This window comes from Pleurodeles waltl, chromosome 8 (genome assembly GCF_031143425.1).
Source record: "Pleurodeles waltl isolate 20211129_DDA chromosome 8, aPleWal1.hap1.20221129, whole genome shotgun sequence".
In the NCBI taxonomy this organism is placed as follows: domain Eukaryota; kingdom Metazoa; phylum Chordata; class Amphibia; order Caudata; family Salamandridae; genus Pleurodeles; species Pleurodeles waltl.
Window position 1 is genome coordinate 260,036,003 of NC_090447.1, and position 18,976 is coordinate 260,054,978.

Below are 18,976 nucleotides of genomic sequence, written 5' to 3' on the forward strand. Positions count from 1 at the left end.
AACTGTAGCTCAGAGCCTCTCTCTGGACAATGGATCCATTTGTGAAAAGGCAGCCAGGGTGGAGTCTGCACACTCAATGGCAAGCCTGTGCATGTCATTAGCTCAGTGGGAAAAGGTGAACAGGTGGAATATGGCACCATCCACAACTGGGGTTCTCTCTGAATTACCGTGAGAAGAAAGTTTTGCGGTGTCAGATTAGGACACAGCTAGGCTAATGGAATAGGTCTTTTGGACCATCACATGAAAATGCCATCCTGAAAGTCCCAGAAGGCTTACGAAATAGTGGGCTGCTCCCAAGAACTGTCAGTTAGGAGTGGAAAGGTTACAGTGCATGTCTGGACTCTGGAAGGACACCCAGCTTCTAGAGCTCTCCTCCATCACTTTTAAATGCCTGCATAGGGTAGAGACTTTGTGGTAAGTGTGGATCACAGAAGAGGAAGGACAGACTGGCTTGCTGATAAACCCCTCTGGTGGACAGTAAAGGGTGAATTTGCTGGAGGCAATGAAGGAGAGGGTTCCCTTGTACTTGGGACTATTTCTGTAATGTGCAACCATGGAGCAGGGTCCACTGACTTATGGGGACACACAGACACCATGAAGGTAACCAGTCAGCCATGGGTAGTGAGGTAAGGAGTACAACCAGAGACTGAATTGTGCCATGACAGGGTGCTGCTGTGGTTTTGGGCTCTTTTAGGAGTGCAGTTGCTGGATCTCTGATCTACATGGTGGATTAGGTGTTCAGGAAAGGTGGTTACTATATAAACTGTCTCTTGTTAAATTTACTGAAATTTAGGAAGATGGCAGCCAAACATGGAAAGTGTGACCAGTAATCTACGTGATAATAAATTAATGGCATCGTAGAACAAGCCATGTCTGCATGGTCACACCAACTTTCAGACTGTGACTGGGCAGTTAAATTAGGCTGTATTCCAGTCACTCTATTTTTCTAGCCACCATGCCACAACAGAAGGCTGAGAGAAAGGTTTTAATTAGTGTGGTATGGGATAATGTGCTATAATTTGGGCATGGCATGGCATGTAAAACTACGTGGAGCAATGGTGCGGTGCAATGTGGAATTAAATCAGGTGGTTTCCTCATAGGAGTATCATAAGGGGAAATGTGTGCTTTAATCTATGTTGTACTGATTTAGCATCCGTCCTCTAATGTATAGGGTTCTATCCTTGTGAATGCTCTAACGTCAATCTGAGATCGAAGGAGGACTTTCGAAACTTAGGGGGGAGGGGGCGGCTGAGGCTATGCCTCTTCTACTCTAACTATCTTGGACGCTCCTGCCAAGAGTCAAAACCTTACCTTTGGCTTTTAAGGCTGCTTATGTCAATCAAGGACACTGGTCAAGTTGTGAGTTAAATACCTAAGACCACTGTATCTTACGTTCCCCTCATTCTGGGTTTTCCATGTTTGCCTTTGTTCTTAGGTTTGAATTGAAGGGCCCCTTTTTTCAAACTATCACTGCTTGGGGCTTCGAAAATGGTGTAATAAAAGTTAGTGAGATATCTTGCAATTAGCTTGTCTGCCTACCCCTGCATTTGTTACTGTATTAAAGTGACCTAATATAACCAAGACAAAAAACACTGATAGACAGAACCACCATTTATGACAGGGCTGCCAACCTGCTCTCTTGATCTTCAGTAACCCTAATTCTGTTGGTACTGCTTCTCTATATGTGTGATGCTGAAGGAGGATCTTTGGAGACATGAACATGAGGAGGATAGGCTTGATAAAGATTAGTTTAATAAAGATTAATGTAGGGTTCCATTCCCAGATCCTACAAGCAGGATTACAGTTTTCCGAGAGCTGGCACTTTTTATTCATTTGTCCATATGAGCATGCCTTAGCAGTCCTGCCTAGAGAGTGCAGCTTTGAAGATGGTGGTCACTGCAGCTAACTGTAAGTCTCTGCCCAATGGATGGTGGGCGGGGGATTGTGAGAGTGGAATGGTACTGAAGGAGAGAAGAGGAGAAGGAGCAAATAGATGCCTACGTGAAGCAGAAGACTACCAAAAGCTGTGGAGTTTAGGAGGGGAAAATGTTCTAAATCATTTTAAACCATTTGCTTAAGGTTAAGGAATGATGGCCATAAGAAGCCAGCAGTTAACTGGAGGCTACCGGAAAAGGGATTGCGGAAGTAGGCAGTTGAAGGCATGAGGGAAGAGTAGAGGGAGCGAGATGGTGCCAACAAGCAGCACTGACCGGTACATTGTCCAGGAAGAAAAAAACAAGAGCCAAGGAAAAAGGTGTGGAGAAACCTCCTTTAAGACACTGTTGTGAAGGATTCAGGGGTCACAGCCATAGGAACCAGACAATAGTGGCTTCTGGTTGCAAGAGTGGTTTTGTGGGACCAGGAGGACAAAGGGGAAGGGGGAATACAAGGAACAAATCAGTGCTATAGGAACAAATCACCTTGCAAATTTGGGATATCTATGCAACTCTGCCCCGTCATTTAATTCAAAATTCCTGCATCTTCGCACCAGTGTACGCATTCAAACTTTGAGTGGTGTATATGAATTTATCTCAAGTTCAACACCAGAGTCCATGGTCGTGAGGCCAGGGGTAATCCTAAATCTATTTCACAGGGTAAGAACGTATATCTTTTTGCATCATCCCCATAATTTTTCAAACTGTATGTACTAGCATACTGGATGCTGGAATACTGCTAAACACCACCCTTTGCATATATTTCGATCCCTAAGAATAGTAAAGAATGGATAATTCTCAATAGCATACACAACCTTCTACACAACCTTGTAGTAAGACCACAGTACAATGGTGCAGAAAATGCATGAGTGGCATAACATTCATAAGTTATGCATGGGCTGCAGTGTGGCTTTAGACCACACACTAGCGACTTTTAAAGCTGAGGTTCAGGGCTACTGCTTCAGCCATGAATGACTATATCCAAAAACACTGTGCCACCAGCACCTGTCAAAGTAAACTATTTTTAACATGTTCAAAAGTCACTTATAGACAATGCATTGATGTCTGCAAAACCTAGATGTGAGATATGTATAGGTGAGACATGCCAAACATTTGGTTTAGATACATCCCTGCAATTGCAGGATACAAAACCTCAATTTGACAACACAAGCGGCAGCAGATTGCCCATACTCTAAAAGCCTGTTTGGGAGCAAAAGTCGCACTCCCCTGGAGTAGCAAAAAAAAACTGTGCACCTCAGTAATATTTAAACTTCAAATTAATTAACATATATATTGGAAGAATAAAGGGATGTGACCTTTAGAATACCTCCAAAAGGAATCCAGGTGGAGGTTAATTACAGAGCATCCACTCCCAGTTGTTCTGGAATATGAGAAGAGAGGAAGGACAGGGACAGCAGATGGGATTCACAAAAGGGCAGTCAGGTACTTTCAGGCTATCATGTTTACTATAAACAAGATAGTCCTGGCGTGGGGCTCACCTAGTATGGTTGCCTGCTCCCAGACAAGTTGTCTTCCATCACCACATGAGGATTCCTGCACTCAGAACCAGATTGTTTTGGTCTTCAAAGGGAGTTTCCTCATGGTAGTACAATGCCACTAGGTGGGAATACAGCTTCAGAAAAGCCCTGGTACCCCCCATCTTGAAAGGCTTCTTGAGGATGTTTTCCTGGATAGATTTACATAAAGAAATCAGAAGTGGGGGGGGGGGGCAGGGTGCTTTCAATGTGTAACCTGACAGCAACTATATTTAAAAAAAAAAAAAAAAAAAAACTTCCAACCACCAGCTCCTCAGAACACAAATGGGCCTGATGAAGGTAAAACTCGAGATTGGGAAAAGGCAGCAAAATGAATCCACTGGTGAAGCGACCTCCGAATTATTTTTCACGTTTGTCCTGCTCCACAGCTTAAGGCACCAAAACTCATCACTTAAACTGGACCCCACATTCATTTTATCTAAATTCATTGGAACCTTGCTGGCCAACCATCCTGCCTTGCACCACTGCAATACTGTGATTTCCATAATTTCCTCTAAGACAGTAGGTAAAATTGCAGATAGAAGTATCCAACTAGACTATCCTGCCTGAATTTCAATACAGTCAGTCTAAAGAATGCTGCTAGGACTAGGTTACCAGCAGACACTGACTTACATTGGTACTTTTTGACATTCAAATTTTTAAAATGAATATTTACAGTTCCTTTAAACTGTGATAATTTGTATAATTGTACTTAATAAATATTTCTTCTCCCCCTATATTGCTTTGGAAATTGTACTGGTTTCCTTACTTGAATGCAGTTTTGTGCTGATTAAGTACTTTACTGGCTTTTTCTCTGAGAAAAAAAGCTCCTGCTTTGTGCCCCAGCTGCCAGGGGTAAGCCTATGTTTTCCCACTGAAAATGGATTAAACTAATGCTGGTTTTGTAACTTGTTGGTTAATGATCAAGGATCTCAAATCTATCCACAGTGGAGGGTGGCTATGATCAACTTAACTGAGACATATGGCAGAAAATTACAGGCTATGAAACAGGCCTGCAGTCCTTGAAAATCCATATAGTGTACCATACCCGTTGGTCCTCACTCCTATCCGAACATGACCGAGTATAGTTCATGTACCCCTGGTTTTATTTGAAAGGGAAACCATGTGCAGAGTGAATTATGTGCTACCGAAGACAAAGAAAGACCATGCAGAAAATGGTAATTCCCTTCCAGGTTGTAGTTATTCTTCCCTGTGGACAGGCTAACCTGCAAGATCTTGTACTGGCCATCAACCGCAGAGACACTACCTATGTCTGGTGTGGTGGGGGGAAATCTAAATACACATCCCAGTCAGTTACTTCCTGAGTAGTACCTGAAAATTCTCACAGCCACGTTATTGTTTCGGACATCACCTTCCAACCAAAAAGCCTTGAATGGTATGATCTGGGTACAATTGTCATTCCTCTACCTTTTGGAAAGATCAGGATGATGGACTCTTTCCTCCTTGGAAAAGTGATTAAAATTAAAAACAAGAATGTGATTTGGTTGGACCTAATACCTGCAAGTGCCCACAAAATACAGAAACGTGTTCCAATCAAACTAGCAGACGAAATTCATTAGGACTTCAGAAATAATCTCTGCAACAGCTCAGTAAAGTGTTTACTGGAGAAAGGGCTATCCTGGATTTGTATTACTGCCTACAAGAGGCCAGGGAATATAGTCAAGACAAGTTGCTTATGCCTACACTAGAGAAGGAACAAGGTCACTGAACCAGAAACCAAAGAGCCCAACTACCTAAAGGATGAATGAAGTTCATCTTGCGACAGAAAACTCCGCTAGAGACAAAAAGACATTACAGCCCTAACAAGCCAGAACTTACCTGCAAGAGTCTGCACAACAGAGTCTGAAGATATGTGCACAAATAATCCATAAGTGTATAATCATCACCCTACTGGAACGATCCCTGCCTTTGAGGGGTCTGGTGTCTTTAATTTTCTAGCCATAGAACGGCAAGCATGTTTTCTTTCTTAGACCTTGACTTTAAGGTGCCTCTTTTTAACTAAAGCCATGCCCCTTCATTTCAGAATCACCTGAAAAAATTCTCTAGCCCTTGTAGTTCTAGAGATATCACTTGAAGTTACGATTGGTTCATAATCCTCTAACCCAGGCCCCAAGTACCGATTGGTGAGCATCTATATAACCCCTTTCTAAAAAAGGACCCCTAAACGTCTGGAAGCCCAAAGGAATGTGCTTAGGTGATAGCCCATTCCCAGCACTAGTAGTCCCCCTTTATTGAACTGCAACTATGAGACATGTTTCGACCTTAACTTGTTGCCCATGTGCACCCACCCAAACTATGCGACGTGTCTGGACCTTAACTTGTTACCCATATGCTCCCACCCCAACTATGAGACATGTTTGGACCTTAATTTGTTGCCCATGTGCTACCCCCCCTATAAGGAGTACTGGGCCATTGTGAATGTTTATGCAATTTTAACTACAGACATTAATGGTTCGCTGCTAACCAGTACAGGTGCAACCTTCGAAAAGATTAAGTTTTTACTTAAAACAGGTAGATAATTTTAGGGGACAGTATGGGTGGGGAGGAGAAAAGGATATGTAAGACTGATAACATTTAATTAATTGAACCAACTGTAGGCGGCGATAGGTAGAACTTGTGAGAGCAATATATACATCACCGACCTCAAATTGATCTTCAGCCACCCTGAGTTTTTCTATTGCATCTTGGTATTTGTAGTGCTAAAAAAGAACTACAGGTAAAAGACAGCAAGAACGTAGGGGAGGGTAAAATACTTGCGTACATCATAAAATACTTAAGATTTCAATGCCCACGACCCCTTTTAAAAAAATCTTTCAAAATACTACTGAACCTGCAGAAAGAGCTCGAACAGCGTTTCCTCCTTTACTTTATTGTCTAAGTTTCCCACAAATATGGTCCTGTCTGCTTCTTCCTGTTGGCTGCTCATAGTGAAACACATTCCTGGGCGCCTTCGCGGGTCTCAAGCTGTCACCTAGCCGTGAAACAGCTCTTGCGGAGGTGACCGTGACACCTGCAGGGACAAGTAATCAGGCCACCGGTTATCACCGAGTGCGGTTGCCGCGACGCTGCCATAAAGGAAGGACTGGGAATAGAACTGGACGCGACGAGATGCAAGCACCATTGAAAGCGACGAAAGACAAGTAGCTCAAGAATACCGAGAGAGAAAAAGATACAGAGTTTCAGTGAAGCGCTGCAGTGATAACAATGTAAAAGATGACGAAAAAAAGTAGCAATCATGCAGATAACGGTACTCAAATACGAGCTGTTTGATTTACGGCGTCTCATATAACATACTCTGCCTATGAAGTGTGTGGTTTATTCAGTAGCGTAAACGAAACTGGAGGAGGCCCCCTGCAAAGAACATGGACGGGCCTCTCTGGACTCATTCAGGAGCTCTCAGGCCAGGGTGCTGTGCTCGACCCTTGGAGCTCGACCCCGAAACGCTCTAGAACCCCCCCCCCCCCCAAGCATTGGTTACGCCACCGGCCTTTTTCAAGCATCCTACTTTATGAAGTGCATTAAATGGAAATATAGAAGTGCAGGTACTCTCTATTTAGAGCACGCGTTTGATTCTGAGAATTGCCGGTATTCTCACCTTAATTATGTGGCTGCAGCGACGAGAAGCGCATGTACTCTTCCTTTCAAATGAAAAAAATACAGGTGCTCAGCACCTGAGAATAATTGCCATTTGAAGCTCTGAAACTTCTGTATGTAAAGGAGAGAGCGAAAGCGTGTGTTTTTAGCAATCTATGTCATCATTAAAGGTTTAAATCGCACAAACAATTATGCTTCATTTATACAAAGATCAATTCCCAACATCTTCCTAGAGGAGTATTACTATTCAGGCATACCCGTGTTCCTTATTACTACTTAGACAATTAAAAAAAGAAAATTGAAAATGCGTTAGGAGTATTTAACAATAATTTTCAATTTCATTACAACAAATTCCCTTGCTTGCAGTTTATTTGCAGCAGCCATATCAAGTCCCAAACAAAAAACGTTGAGCATGGTAGACTAAGAAAGCATAGCTCTTTAGTTTTCCAAGTCCATGTGTGATGTGCTGCACCAGTAAAGGTTTTTTTTCTGTGAATTCTGAGACTTGTAGTTGGTGTAGCGGTTTTAATGAAAATGCACAACTGTATTAACAACTGTCCTTCATTTACAACTGATGCTTCGTTCTAAAGCTTCATTCTCATGCTGTGTTAGCAAGTGACAGCTGAGACCTTGATAAGCAATCAGGACCTCAAACGATCCTCATCAGAAGTTGACCTTGTAAATTTGTAGAAGCATTTGTACTAACCATGAGGTATCTCAGGATCACCAGGAATGGGAACTGTGTTGCAAAAGCCTATGGGATAGTGCTGACATATCAGATTTCAAACTGTATCATTCTTTCTTTAATATAACTAGGTAGTATACTTGGGACTTTGCATATCTACACTAAATGCGTAGAGCTATTATTGCATTTTGTTCCACAAAATGAGCCAGAAGATATGAGGTCTCTTTCCCTGCTGTATAACAGGCAACACTGTCAGACTGATCTCTGATCAATGAACTGTTTACTAAGCTGCATTATACTAGGTTCAGCTATTTCATTATTTGTATAATATTCTGAACTTAATACTTTTATATGACACATGATTAACTGACTGGCTCTTTCCCCTTGATTTTGATTTTTGTAACACCTTTAAACCTTTAATAAATCTTCATATTTTTCATTATAATACCTGTCAGACGTTATTGTGAATCCTAATTTGCTTTACATTGTATTCTGAATTGTTATTTGGTATTTAATTTTCATGTGGATCAGGTCCAGTTGTGGAGCAACAAAAAAATTAGAGGATTAACACTGCTCCTGGTTCATCAGTATCACTTACGTTTGAAGACCAGAGCTATATGTGCTATATAAATTATCCATTAGCAGAGGATTGTTACAGAGTGGACTTGGATGGGTACGTCTTCATTGGTATAGGTTCATTGGATTTGAAAGGACCTTTATGGTTTAGCAATTTAACTTCCAAAACTAAATTGTCCCTGAGTCCTCGACATCCTGAACTTCAGTGGTCTCATTTGGATTAAATGCAGAGTTCCGGTGTCCTTGAAATTAATCCACAAATTGAGGAAAAATTAGTATAAGGAGGAGTATATGCATGATGGTAAAGTATATGTTTGAAAGCATTGTAGTTCACCTTTAAGGCAGAGCATTGTGGGTTATGTTAGGGTTTCACTGTAAATGCAAGATGTATGCATGTTGTGGGCACTTAGATTTTTGAGCTGTGTTAGTGGTGTCCAAATCATGTTTGGGGGTGAAAGCTGTGCAAGTGCTGTGAGCTTTTAGATGTTTACTCATGCTTATTGAACGTTCATACTATGATTAATGTGTCAATTGTTCAAAATTGCTAAATTGATTTTTTTGCCTGTACACTGTGTCCAAGAGAGCTTTGCGTTGATCATGAAATTTTGAGTATGCAGACTTGTTTTTGCCTGCAATTATTGCTATTCGTGCGCTAACTGCTAAGTTTTAAGGTTTGGTTAATAGATTTCATAGAAATTCAAAGATCTCAAATTATAAATTGTTGTTGGTACTTGCCTGCTAAAAGGAGATGTCAATTGCGAGGCACGACATTCACAACATAATAAGGATTTACTAAAAGTCTAATTGTGAATGTATATTATTAAGGTTGGTGTTGTTTATTCCTTACTGTACAGGAGTAAATACATTAACCAGAAGTAGGTTACCGCTAGTTAAGACCCTGAAAGAATTGAATAAGATCTCCTCTGATGACAAGAACATGCAAGTTCCCCTGAATGGTCTCTTTAAGGTGAGAAAGCTTGAGCACTTGAGACATGGGATGCATGATATAAAAACTGTAACATAGACTCACTCAGTTTAAAGCATTGAATGCATGGGAGCATGCCACTCATGAGAAGGAGCACAACAGGATGAAGACTCTGTTTAGGCAGTCCGTGATTAATTGCCTAAATGCAAAGTGGAAATCAAATCAGCGAGCATGGATTGAAGGCATGATTGATAGAGGTGGTGTTTTACCCTACTGTCATGAGAGAAAATGAAAGGGAGGGAACGGACATGAAAGAGAGCCAGACCAAAGAAAGGCAGAAATAAAGAGGCACAGAATCAGGAGACGATGAAGATGAAGGATTATTAGAGGATTTATTAACTTCAAGACCACCTACGTATTTGGTTGTGCACCCTCCTTTGGCGTTAGCACCTCAGGGGCCGGTTACTAAACGATCAAGGGCTGGTGCAAGAGAGTTTCCAAGTATATGCACTGCCCCAAGTGCTCCTTCAGAAGAAACATCTCCCTTTGTATCAGGTGCATCTACCAGTGCAGCTGTCACACCAAAAGTTACTGTTGCAGCCATAAAATCACAGCCTCACCACTGAGAACCAGTGCCCAAAGAAAATTATGTATTCATTTTAAGGGTTGAAATCGAACAGATCGTGAAGGGTACAATTGATCCAGAGAGATTGAACACTGACAATGAGGCAGAGTTGAGATATCTGAACAAAGAAGCTGTTATGCAGGCCCACTAGGCACAAACGACAGTGTAACAATTGGCAGAGGAATAAAATTGTATTCTAAATGAGAAGAAACACAAGTAAATACATTTCAAAATGGTCACAACTGTTAGAGATAAAAGATATGATGGTTCTATGAGGGTACTACGTTTTTAAAGGTGCACAATAAAGAATTAATCAAATACACAATATAATGGGAAGAATGAAAGAGGTTCAAGGGCAAGTGGTCAAAGAAGGAAGAGGCTAGAGTAAAAAAAGTAAAACACAGTGGGTAGAGCTAGTGCAGGTGTGCGACTGAGGCTAGAGTGACTGCTGAGTACCCTTTGAGAAAAGTGCATGGAGGCGCTTCTGTGCATTTGCATTGGAGCCAATCTGATCTTCTTTCATTCACAAAGAACTTCCCAAACCGAGGAAGGAACCATAGAAATCATACAACGAGTTAGAGAAGATTATGACTGTGTCAAAGGTGCTTTGAGAAGATCTGGACACATTGTTTGAGATTGTGGTTTCTTGGGGTTTGTGCATGGAGTGCAAGGAGTTGTGAATTGGCACACATGAGCAACCTAGAATAACCCATAATAGTCCATCTCCTGATGTTGTGACCAAATATACAGAAGTAATTGATCATTTGAAACTGAAGGTTTCACAGAAAGAGGCAAACTGGTTCACAATTATTAGGGCAGCAAATCAGTGCATGCTTATTATGAGAGGCTAATTCAAATTTACAGAACGAGCAGCGGAATAGAAGACCAAGCCTGTGAAGGCCTTAGTGGTTTTATTTCGGCTTTTGTATTTGTGTTGCACCTAGAGCTTAGCTCACAAATACAGCAAAAGGTGATATGCTGGCAAATGAAGTCTGTGGATGACATATTGAAGACTGAAAAGTATTACAATGAAGCCAAGCAGAGAAAGATTAAGGAGAGGTATATTGTGGCACAGACAAAGTTGGCATAGAGTAGAAGAGTTCTCATGGTAGACTTGTGTTCATAGTCTGTTTCAAATATGCACATGGGCGTGCAAGGAGTTGGTTTTCATGGCAGTGCTCACTAAACGCCTGCAAGGAATATTTGTCCTCAAGGAGGAAGAGGTTTTGTTGAAAATGCAAATCTGAATCTTAGCATTAACGCTTTGAAAAAGAACACAGCATGCCGTATCTGCAACAAAGTTGGGCATTGGAATCAACACTGTAGACTGAATCCTAACAAAGTTCAAAATGATGCTCAGGTGAATCATCAGATCATGAACGTGATGTCTGAGAATGGGGTGATGCAGTCAGTAGACCCTGCCCAGCTGACTTTTGTGCAGAGCTTGCAAAACAAGCGATCAAATCATGCAAAATTGTCACAAATCCCAATGACGTAAAAACATGCAGAACAATGGAGTTAATTTTCAACAAAATCCCAGATTTCAGCAGAACTCTTTGATAATTGATAAGAGATGCACCCAGTTTTTCGTAGCTACTGAGAGTCCCATTGAATTTGGCCCTAATCATTCACAATGATGGTGCAAGAGGCAGGAGGATTAAATACTTAGTGCAATATTAGATGTTGACCAAAGTGGCTCAAATGTAGAAGATCACATGAATAGCCACCCAGTATCATTTTTGATCAGTACCAGTGCTACTTGCTCCAAGGTTTTTCAGATTTAGGTTCCTAACCTACCTCTCTAAGAAAGACAAATTCAAGTTGCTGGCATTTCCAACTGTTCGATTGCAAGTCAAATTTCAGCCCCTATTTAAGATACTCTGTGACATTAGTCCTGTTAATTTACTAGGAAGTGACCTTTTGTATAAAATTAATTGCACAATCTCTTGTACACTAGATGGAGTGGCCATTCAGATCCAAGATGAGGATGACGATTTTAAGATAAAATCACAAGTGACAGATGTCTGCTTGTTCCCCGTTTTGACAAAAAAGACTTACCTCCTGATTTAAAACACACAGTGAAGGAGGAAGTTTGGAATTTTACAGGTTTGCACAATGACTACTAATGGGAGTAGAGAAAGATTAAAATCAGATGCTGTGATAAAATACAATGGAATTTGTTGTGAAAAAAAAAATCAGATGCCGTGTATCCCCAAACATTCCAGAGCAAACTTACTGCAGAGATAGTTGCAGGGCTACCGTAATTGAGCAGAAGGTAGACCAGGGTATTTTAAAAGAAGTAATAAGCAGCCGCTATAACTCCCCTTTTTCTGGGTCTTTATAAAGCAAATAAAAATTGGGGGAAGTGCAGAACCTGAGAAAGGTTAAACACATTGTGATCCCATATTGTCCTGTGGTACAGAATCCTGCACTAATTCTTTTCCAGGTTTCATCAGAGGCATAATGGTTCATGGTCATAGATCATCAGTTTCTTTTCACATTACATTTTTTAAAAATAAAACCACAGTTTGCTGTAGGGTTCCACCGGGTTATATAGAAAGGCCGTCAATTTTGAACCAAATATTGAGAACAAATCTGGAGACTTTACAGTAGCCCTGTAGGTCAGTGCTAATTAATTATACAAATGACCTATTGGTGGCATCTAAAAGAAAGAGAATGGCAAACTAGACACAATTCCCCTGCTAAATCATCTATGAGAGAATGGGCACAAGGTATTTCCAAGCAAGCCCTAGTAGTGCCAGAAGATAGTCCTCTATTTAAGACACCACATTAAAAAGATTCCAAACTTTTCCCTGGTGGAAACGCCTCTACAGAGGCTTACTCACCATAATGTGAGTGATCCGGTACCCTGTGATGAAGAATGCATGAGTGCCTTTTTTAGAGAACAGAAACAATTGCATGGCGCATCAGCCCTAGGTATGCCCGGCTATAACAAGGATTTCTTCCTCATTTGTCAGGAATGTGATGGGTGCCAGTTGTCTATGCTGGCATAGCTCCACAGAGAAGATGAATCACCATTGGTTTACACTGCAGCCAGTTTGGATCTTGTAGGTGGCACCTCTCAGATATCTATGATCTGTTGCTTCTGTGAGCATTAGTATACAGCCGAGTGAGATGAGGGTTTTGGTTTATGCTCTTATTGTGATGGCCCCTCAACTCAGTTGAAATATTTCTAACTCATATCCAAACTCAGCACATGAAAAATAGACAACTGACCTAATGTAAGTAAATAGTTCTAGAGGATGGAAACATTACGACCTACAGGTGCAGTATCCTGAACCCTGAAATTTCCCAATTTCAGATTCAGATAATGAGGATGGGTATTTTGATCATGATGGGTAGACTGAGGCGTGATGTTTTGATCATGTGTGTATGTTACATAATTGACCTGACATATTGGCTGTACCACTTGAATAGGCCAAAACAACTTTCTTTGTAAATGATTTATTAGTGGAATAGAGCACTTCAGTTGGACATGCCTAAATTAAAATCTAATCTGACTTTAGGAAATCATGGAATGGAATTAGATAATAAGTACTGCATAGAGATAATGCACTAGGGAACATAGTGAAAATGTTAAATATAGGATAGTAGATGAATTTTCAAAACTTCTGTAAGATCAAGATTGTTATATTTGCATCTTTTTACTTGCTTCTGACATTGACTGTGTGCCATTTCATCTCATCCTCCTTTCTGATGCTTTATCCTGTTCTTTGTTTATAAACTTGTTTTTCTGATAGAATTTTAAACGTACCTTTCGAATTTTGATGTTCCTTTTGAAACTGTATCTCTAGTTAGTTCTTCATATATGAATAATTTGTTATCTTAAATAAATCAACCATGAAATGTGTAAGTGTGGTAGGTGACAGCTCCTCCCCCTCGTTAACTCAAAGTTGCCCATCCTGCAAACACCTAGCATCCACTTTGTCTCACTGTCTGTGAGCAATACACGAAGACCACCTGCCAGCTACATTTAGTCATGTGACCCACGGACAGGCTGGAGGCAACATATGTTTAGTACAAGAAAATGCTAACTGTCTAAAAGTGGCATTTTAAGAATTGAGAATTAAAATCTGACTTTAACATTAAAGAGGGATTTAAATAACAATTCTTTAGACACCAAACTTGAGAGGAACATCTGGAACAACAATCTACGTAATGTGCTATACATTTGATTCTGAAATGTTATTTGATATTTAATTTACATTTTAACCAAGGCCAGTTGTGGAGCAAAAAATTACTTAGGTGATTAATACCACTTCCACGTTACTTTATCTGTAGGTTTTAAGATTAAAGACCAGGGTTAAAGCGCTGCAGCATAGTCCTTTTTTATAATGAAACAAACAGTACTACAAGTTCCAGAATTCAACGAAGAATGCCTGGACAGACACAGCACATCATGCAGGGATCTTGGAAACTTGGCAATGTTGAGAAAGACTACAGTATCAACAATTAGGACTGCCATCTTTCCAAGTGACTAATGCCAGCCATTTGTTCATGTTTTAAGAGTCTGCAAAAGCATGGACATGACACTTGGAGAGACCATCTTATAAAATCATTTGTAACCTGACCTTTCTATTTTTGTTTAGTTTACTTATCAGTCAGGGGTCATTGCAGAAGATCTAGAGCACATTTGAAGTGCTTTTGTCTTATATTTGCTGTTTGAATTGTGTACTGAAAAGGGGTTAAATATTGGTTTTCGTGATTTTTCTAATTTTTCTACTGGCCAGGACATTAAAATTCCTGTCATGCTGGTAGAAATCCACCAAGTTAACAACCCTACCAGCAATGTAAAGAACTTCAACCCCCAAGATGCCACAGTGTCTGAGCTAATCACAGAACGAAGGTCCCTTTAAACAGTGTTGACATCAAGAAGAAAGCTTCTAATTGCTGCGAGGAACATCAGATGCCATGATCCATAAATCCATCTTTTACACCCTGTTTGGAGCTGAATCTGACCGGAAATAAGGGCCAGATTTACAGAGCAGTTTTTCAGTCTGAAATGTTCCAATTAAAAAATCAAACATCAAAATGTAAAGGCATTGGGGGTTGGTCCACACATTGGAGATAGTAAGGAAATCATCTAATGCAGTGGTTCCCAACCTGTGGTCTGGCGACCCCTGGGGGTCCGCAAAGCCTCCTCAGGTGGTCCGCGACTGCTTAGAAAATTAAATATTGTTAACAGATTAGGTCCCCAGCTTTCAGTAATGACTCAGTAGGGGTTCCCTGAGTTCCAATTATGATTCAGTGGGGGTCCCCGAGTTCCAGTAAAGATAAAGTGGGGCTCCACATATGTCAAAAGGTTGGGAACCACTGAAATGGGTTTGAATGGGTTCCCCATGGCCATTGAATATTTCAGGGAGTACCACCCTCACACCTAGAATTCACAGGACCCATGAATACAATGTCTTACTGTTATTGGACACACTTCACAATGACCTTTATAGGTGGGACAAGAATGAATTATCATGACTATGTGGAATAAACTCTATGAAATGAATTTTATGCCCAGAGTGTTCTACATGACCAAGACTCTGAACTTGATTCTTCCTTCAGATATGAGGAAACATATATAGAAGAGACTCTGGAAAATGACATGTGGCAATTAAAAAAAAAACAAAGTAGTTAAGAATTTATCTTTTACTTGCCCCTAATCCAGGTGGATTGGGTCCCTCAGTTATCACCACTCTTGCCTTGTGTGCCACCATTAAAGCTATCCCATGGTACTAGCCAGAACAGGTAGAATGTAAAATACCACTAAACCATATTGTAGCTACCTCTAAAAAAAAAAAACACTCAGGGACCCCTACTAACTCAGTGGTGTTTACTCAACCCAGCCACATATACCAGCTTGTCATTCAGGCTGGCACACTGAGCATTGTATGGTTCTCAGTGGCCTACAATAGTCCAGTAACACTGTATTTGTTGTACCTGACATCCTTGACGTGCTTTTCCCCAATGTTTTGCCTTCATTTCTCCTGTTTATACTGACTTTGTTTTTGCTAGCCTTACAACGTTGTGCAGTTTACCACAGCTAACCAGTGCTGAAGTGCATGTGCTCTCTCCATTACATATGATAATTTTGGCCTACACCTAATTAGCACATTTAACTTACTTGTAAGTCCCTAGTAAATTGGTAGTACCTGTGCTCAGCACCTACATATTAAATGATATTGTGTGCCTGCAGCACTGATTGTGACACCCACTGAAGTAGCCTTTCAACATGCCTCAGGCCTGACATTGCAGCCTGTGTGTACAGTTTTAAATGGACTTGCAAAATAAACCTTTTTCCTTTAATACATATGTTACCCCTAGGGTAGGCCCTAAACAGCCCATAAGGCAGGGTGCAGTGTATTTAAAAAGATGGGCATGTACTTTTAACTTTCACTTGTCCTAGTAGTGAAAAACTCTTAAATTAGATTTTCACTGCGACTCCTACTTCCCCCATTGGATAACATTCGGTTTCCTTATTACGTTTAATAAGTGAAAACTTTCAATTGGGAGTAGATAGGAATATAGAGTATGATGTCTAAAGAATTGTAATTTAAACCCCTCTTTAATGGTGAAGTCAGATTTTAAGTTGCAATTCTGAAAATGCCACTTTAAAAAAGTTGGCATGTTCTTGCCCCAATACTTTTGTGCCTGAGCCTGTATCGTAGGTCATATGACTAGGTATAGGTGGCAGTTGGTCTTTGTGTATTACTTAAAGACAGTGAGACAAAAGGGGAATAAGTGTTGGCAGGATGGGCCAACTCTGTCTCGATGAGGGGGGGCTATCACCTACCACACCTGCACATCACAAAGCTTCTGCCTTAGCACACTTGCAAAAAGTTTGACGTTAGTCTTTTGTACACCCATACAAGCTGAGTCCAGGGCAGGGAGGCAGGAAGTTCCAAACACCTCTGTGGGTTGAAATCTCCAGAGCATTCTCCTACTTTAAAGCTGGCATCAGGTACAAATAATCAACCCTTAGAACAAGCACTTCAATGCACCTCTGGACTTGGGGAAGATTCAGAAGGACTGATTTGCCATTGCCCTGCTACCCTGCTGCTGTGCTGCCTGAATGAAAAGGACTGGACCTGCATCTTGAACCCAGGACCACCAAAGTGACTCCAAGGACTAGTTGCCTGGTCTTGATCAGAGCCTCAGGGACAGAAAAGGCACTGAACCAACTTTAGCCTAGCTCCTGGAATATATCCGCTGTAAGTCTTGTTCCCTACCCTGGACCCTTGGAAGTGAGGCTGAAGGTGCTCTGCCAGCCCGGCTGTGGTATAAGCAAAACTAATGCAGCGCATCGTCTCTCTGCTCTTCATATGAACTAGCACTGCATGAGGCATCCCAGACACATGACCCTGTAGCTCTTCAGAATCGCAAGTGTGTGATGCCTCTTCAACACAGGACCTTGCACCACAGACCTACAACTCCTCAGACCTTGCAACAATTCGCAACCTGGATTTAAGGTACTGTGTTCAGCGGGCCTAACTGGGTCCCTATGTCCGTCCCGCATTCCATCATCGCGGCCAGAACTTGTGACTTTGTCCCGTTCTGCCCCGACCAGATAACCACAGTTGGTACTTTGTTCTTCTAGGCACTATTTTTACTTATATCTTTACAAATTGCATATCTCTGGTTCTACTGAATGGATTTAAATTTGATTCTATTTTTCTAAATTTGTGTCACATTTTTCTTGTCGTGTGTTTTCACTTTATTAGTATTTAAAGTTTTGCCTAAATACTATACATAGTGCCTCTAAGTCAAGCCTGACTACTTTTGTGCCAAGCTAACAAGTTTTCTTGTGACTTCACACTGATATGAATTTTGGTTGCTGCTTAACTAGGGCTTTATTCCCCTAACCAGTAACCCAATGTCTTAATCTATTCAGTTATTACAAAACATTTTTTTTTTTTAAAAAGAAAGTATTCTCCAGTAACAAACAATCAGAGTAAGCAGATGGAGAATCAGGTAATAGGCATAGGGGAGCAGGAGATCAAGGAAAATGGCATAACCAATATTACACATTTGACAAATATTATCTGATCACCTTCATTTGGAAATGCCTCCCAACATACTTAAGTATTGTTTATTTCTGTTGCAAAAAGATAATAAATTGATGTAGCTTGAACATGGGGAAGACTGCTGTACATGCAATAGCTTTTCCAGATAAAAGTGACCCATTATATTGCCTGCGCTATCACTAATAAATGTACCAAGCTGATGTGCATGCCCATGTGAATGGCCCTTAGAATTAAATTAGAAAGCTTTTTAGGACACAATTCAAGTCAAAAACATAAAGGTTTATTCAAATTTTAAGACTCTTCATAGAAGGCAAAAAGGTAGTTCGAAAGACAGATTCAGATCAGCACCAAGAATGCATAAAAATAAACCCAACTGCGAGATGTTGTAACATAAGGACATTAGCCAGAACCAAATATACTTCACCAAAGATCTAGCATAAATCTATTTAGTTCATAAGCCAAGGGTGAGTCTAAAAATTAATCAGCAAGAAAACTGACATGAAGTCTGCCTCTTAGAAAAGAGCCAAAAGGTCAAAATATAAATCAGCAGATAGTCTAAGGTGGAGACTGCTCAGGTTAGAAGCGAAGAGAAATCTAATTATAAAGTAAGATAACAGTCTGAGTAAAGAATACTCAGTATGAAAGACAGGGAAATCTGGCATGCATCTCAGAAAAGGCACATTTGATAGATTTTAGACAGTGAAAAACCACACCCTCACATGGTGTGAAATAAAGCAATATTGACAGCAACCAATAACTTCATAAAAATATGATACCTGGAATAACATTCAAGATACCTGTTTTGCATACACAATAACAAGCAAATAAGTTTGCAACACTTACCGTTAATTAACTTCCAAAGTAAATAAAGTATTGAACAGACCTCAGCAACAGGCCTTGAATATTGCAACATACAAGAATATTCCAACATGGCTTCCTCCTAAGGCACACAAGTATATACATGTTACTCAGTACAAGACGTCCCATTTTGTCTATTTAATTACAAGGAAAAGAACAGTAAGAAGCATGCTCATAGGAAACTTGT

The 18,976-nt window shown here is 40.6% G+C and overlaps 1 protein-coding gene across 2 annotated transcripts in view; it reads right to left on the bottom strand.

The window, feature by feature from the left end:
• RBM11 (RNA binding motif protein 11) overlaps nucleotides 1-6,552 on the bottom strand; it is a 112,273-nt gene extending 105,721 nt beyond the window's left edge. For both annotated transcript variants that reach the window (XM_069203124.1, XM_069203125.1), the window contains exon 1: nucleotides 6,321-6,552. In XM_069203124.1, the coding sequence (XP_069059225.1) occupies nucleotides 6,321-6,428 (108 nt within the window). In that variant the 5' untranslated portion in view covers nucleotides 6,429-6,552. The remainder of the gene's footprint in view (nucleotides 1-6,320) is intronic.
• Between the last annotated feature and the right edge of the window lie 12,424 nt (nucleotides 6,553-18,976).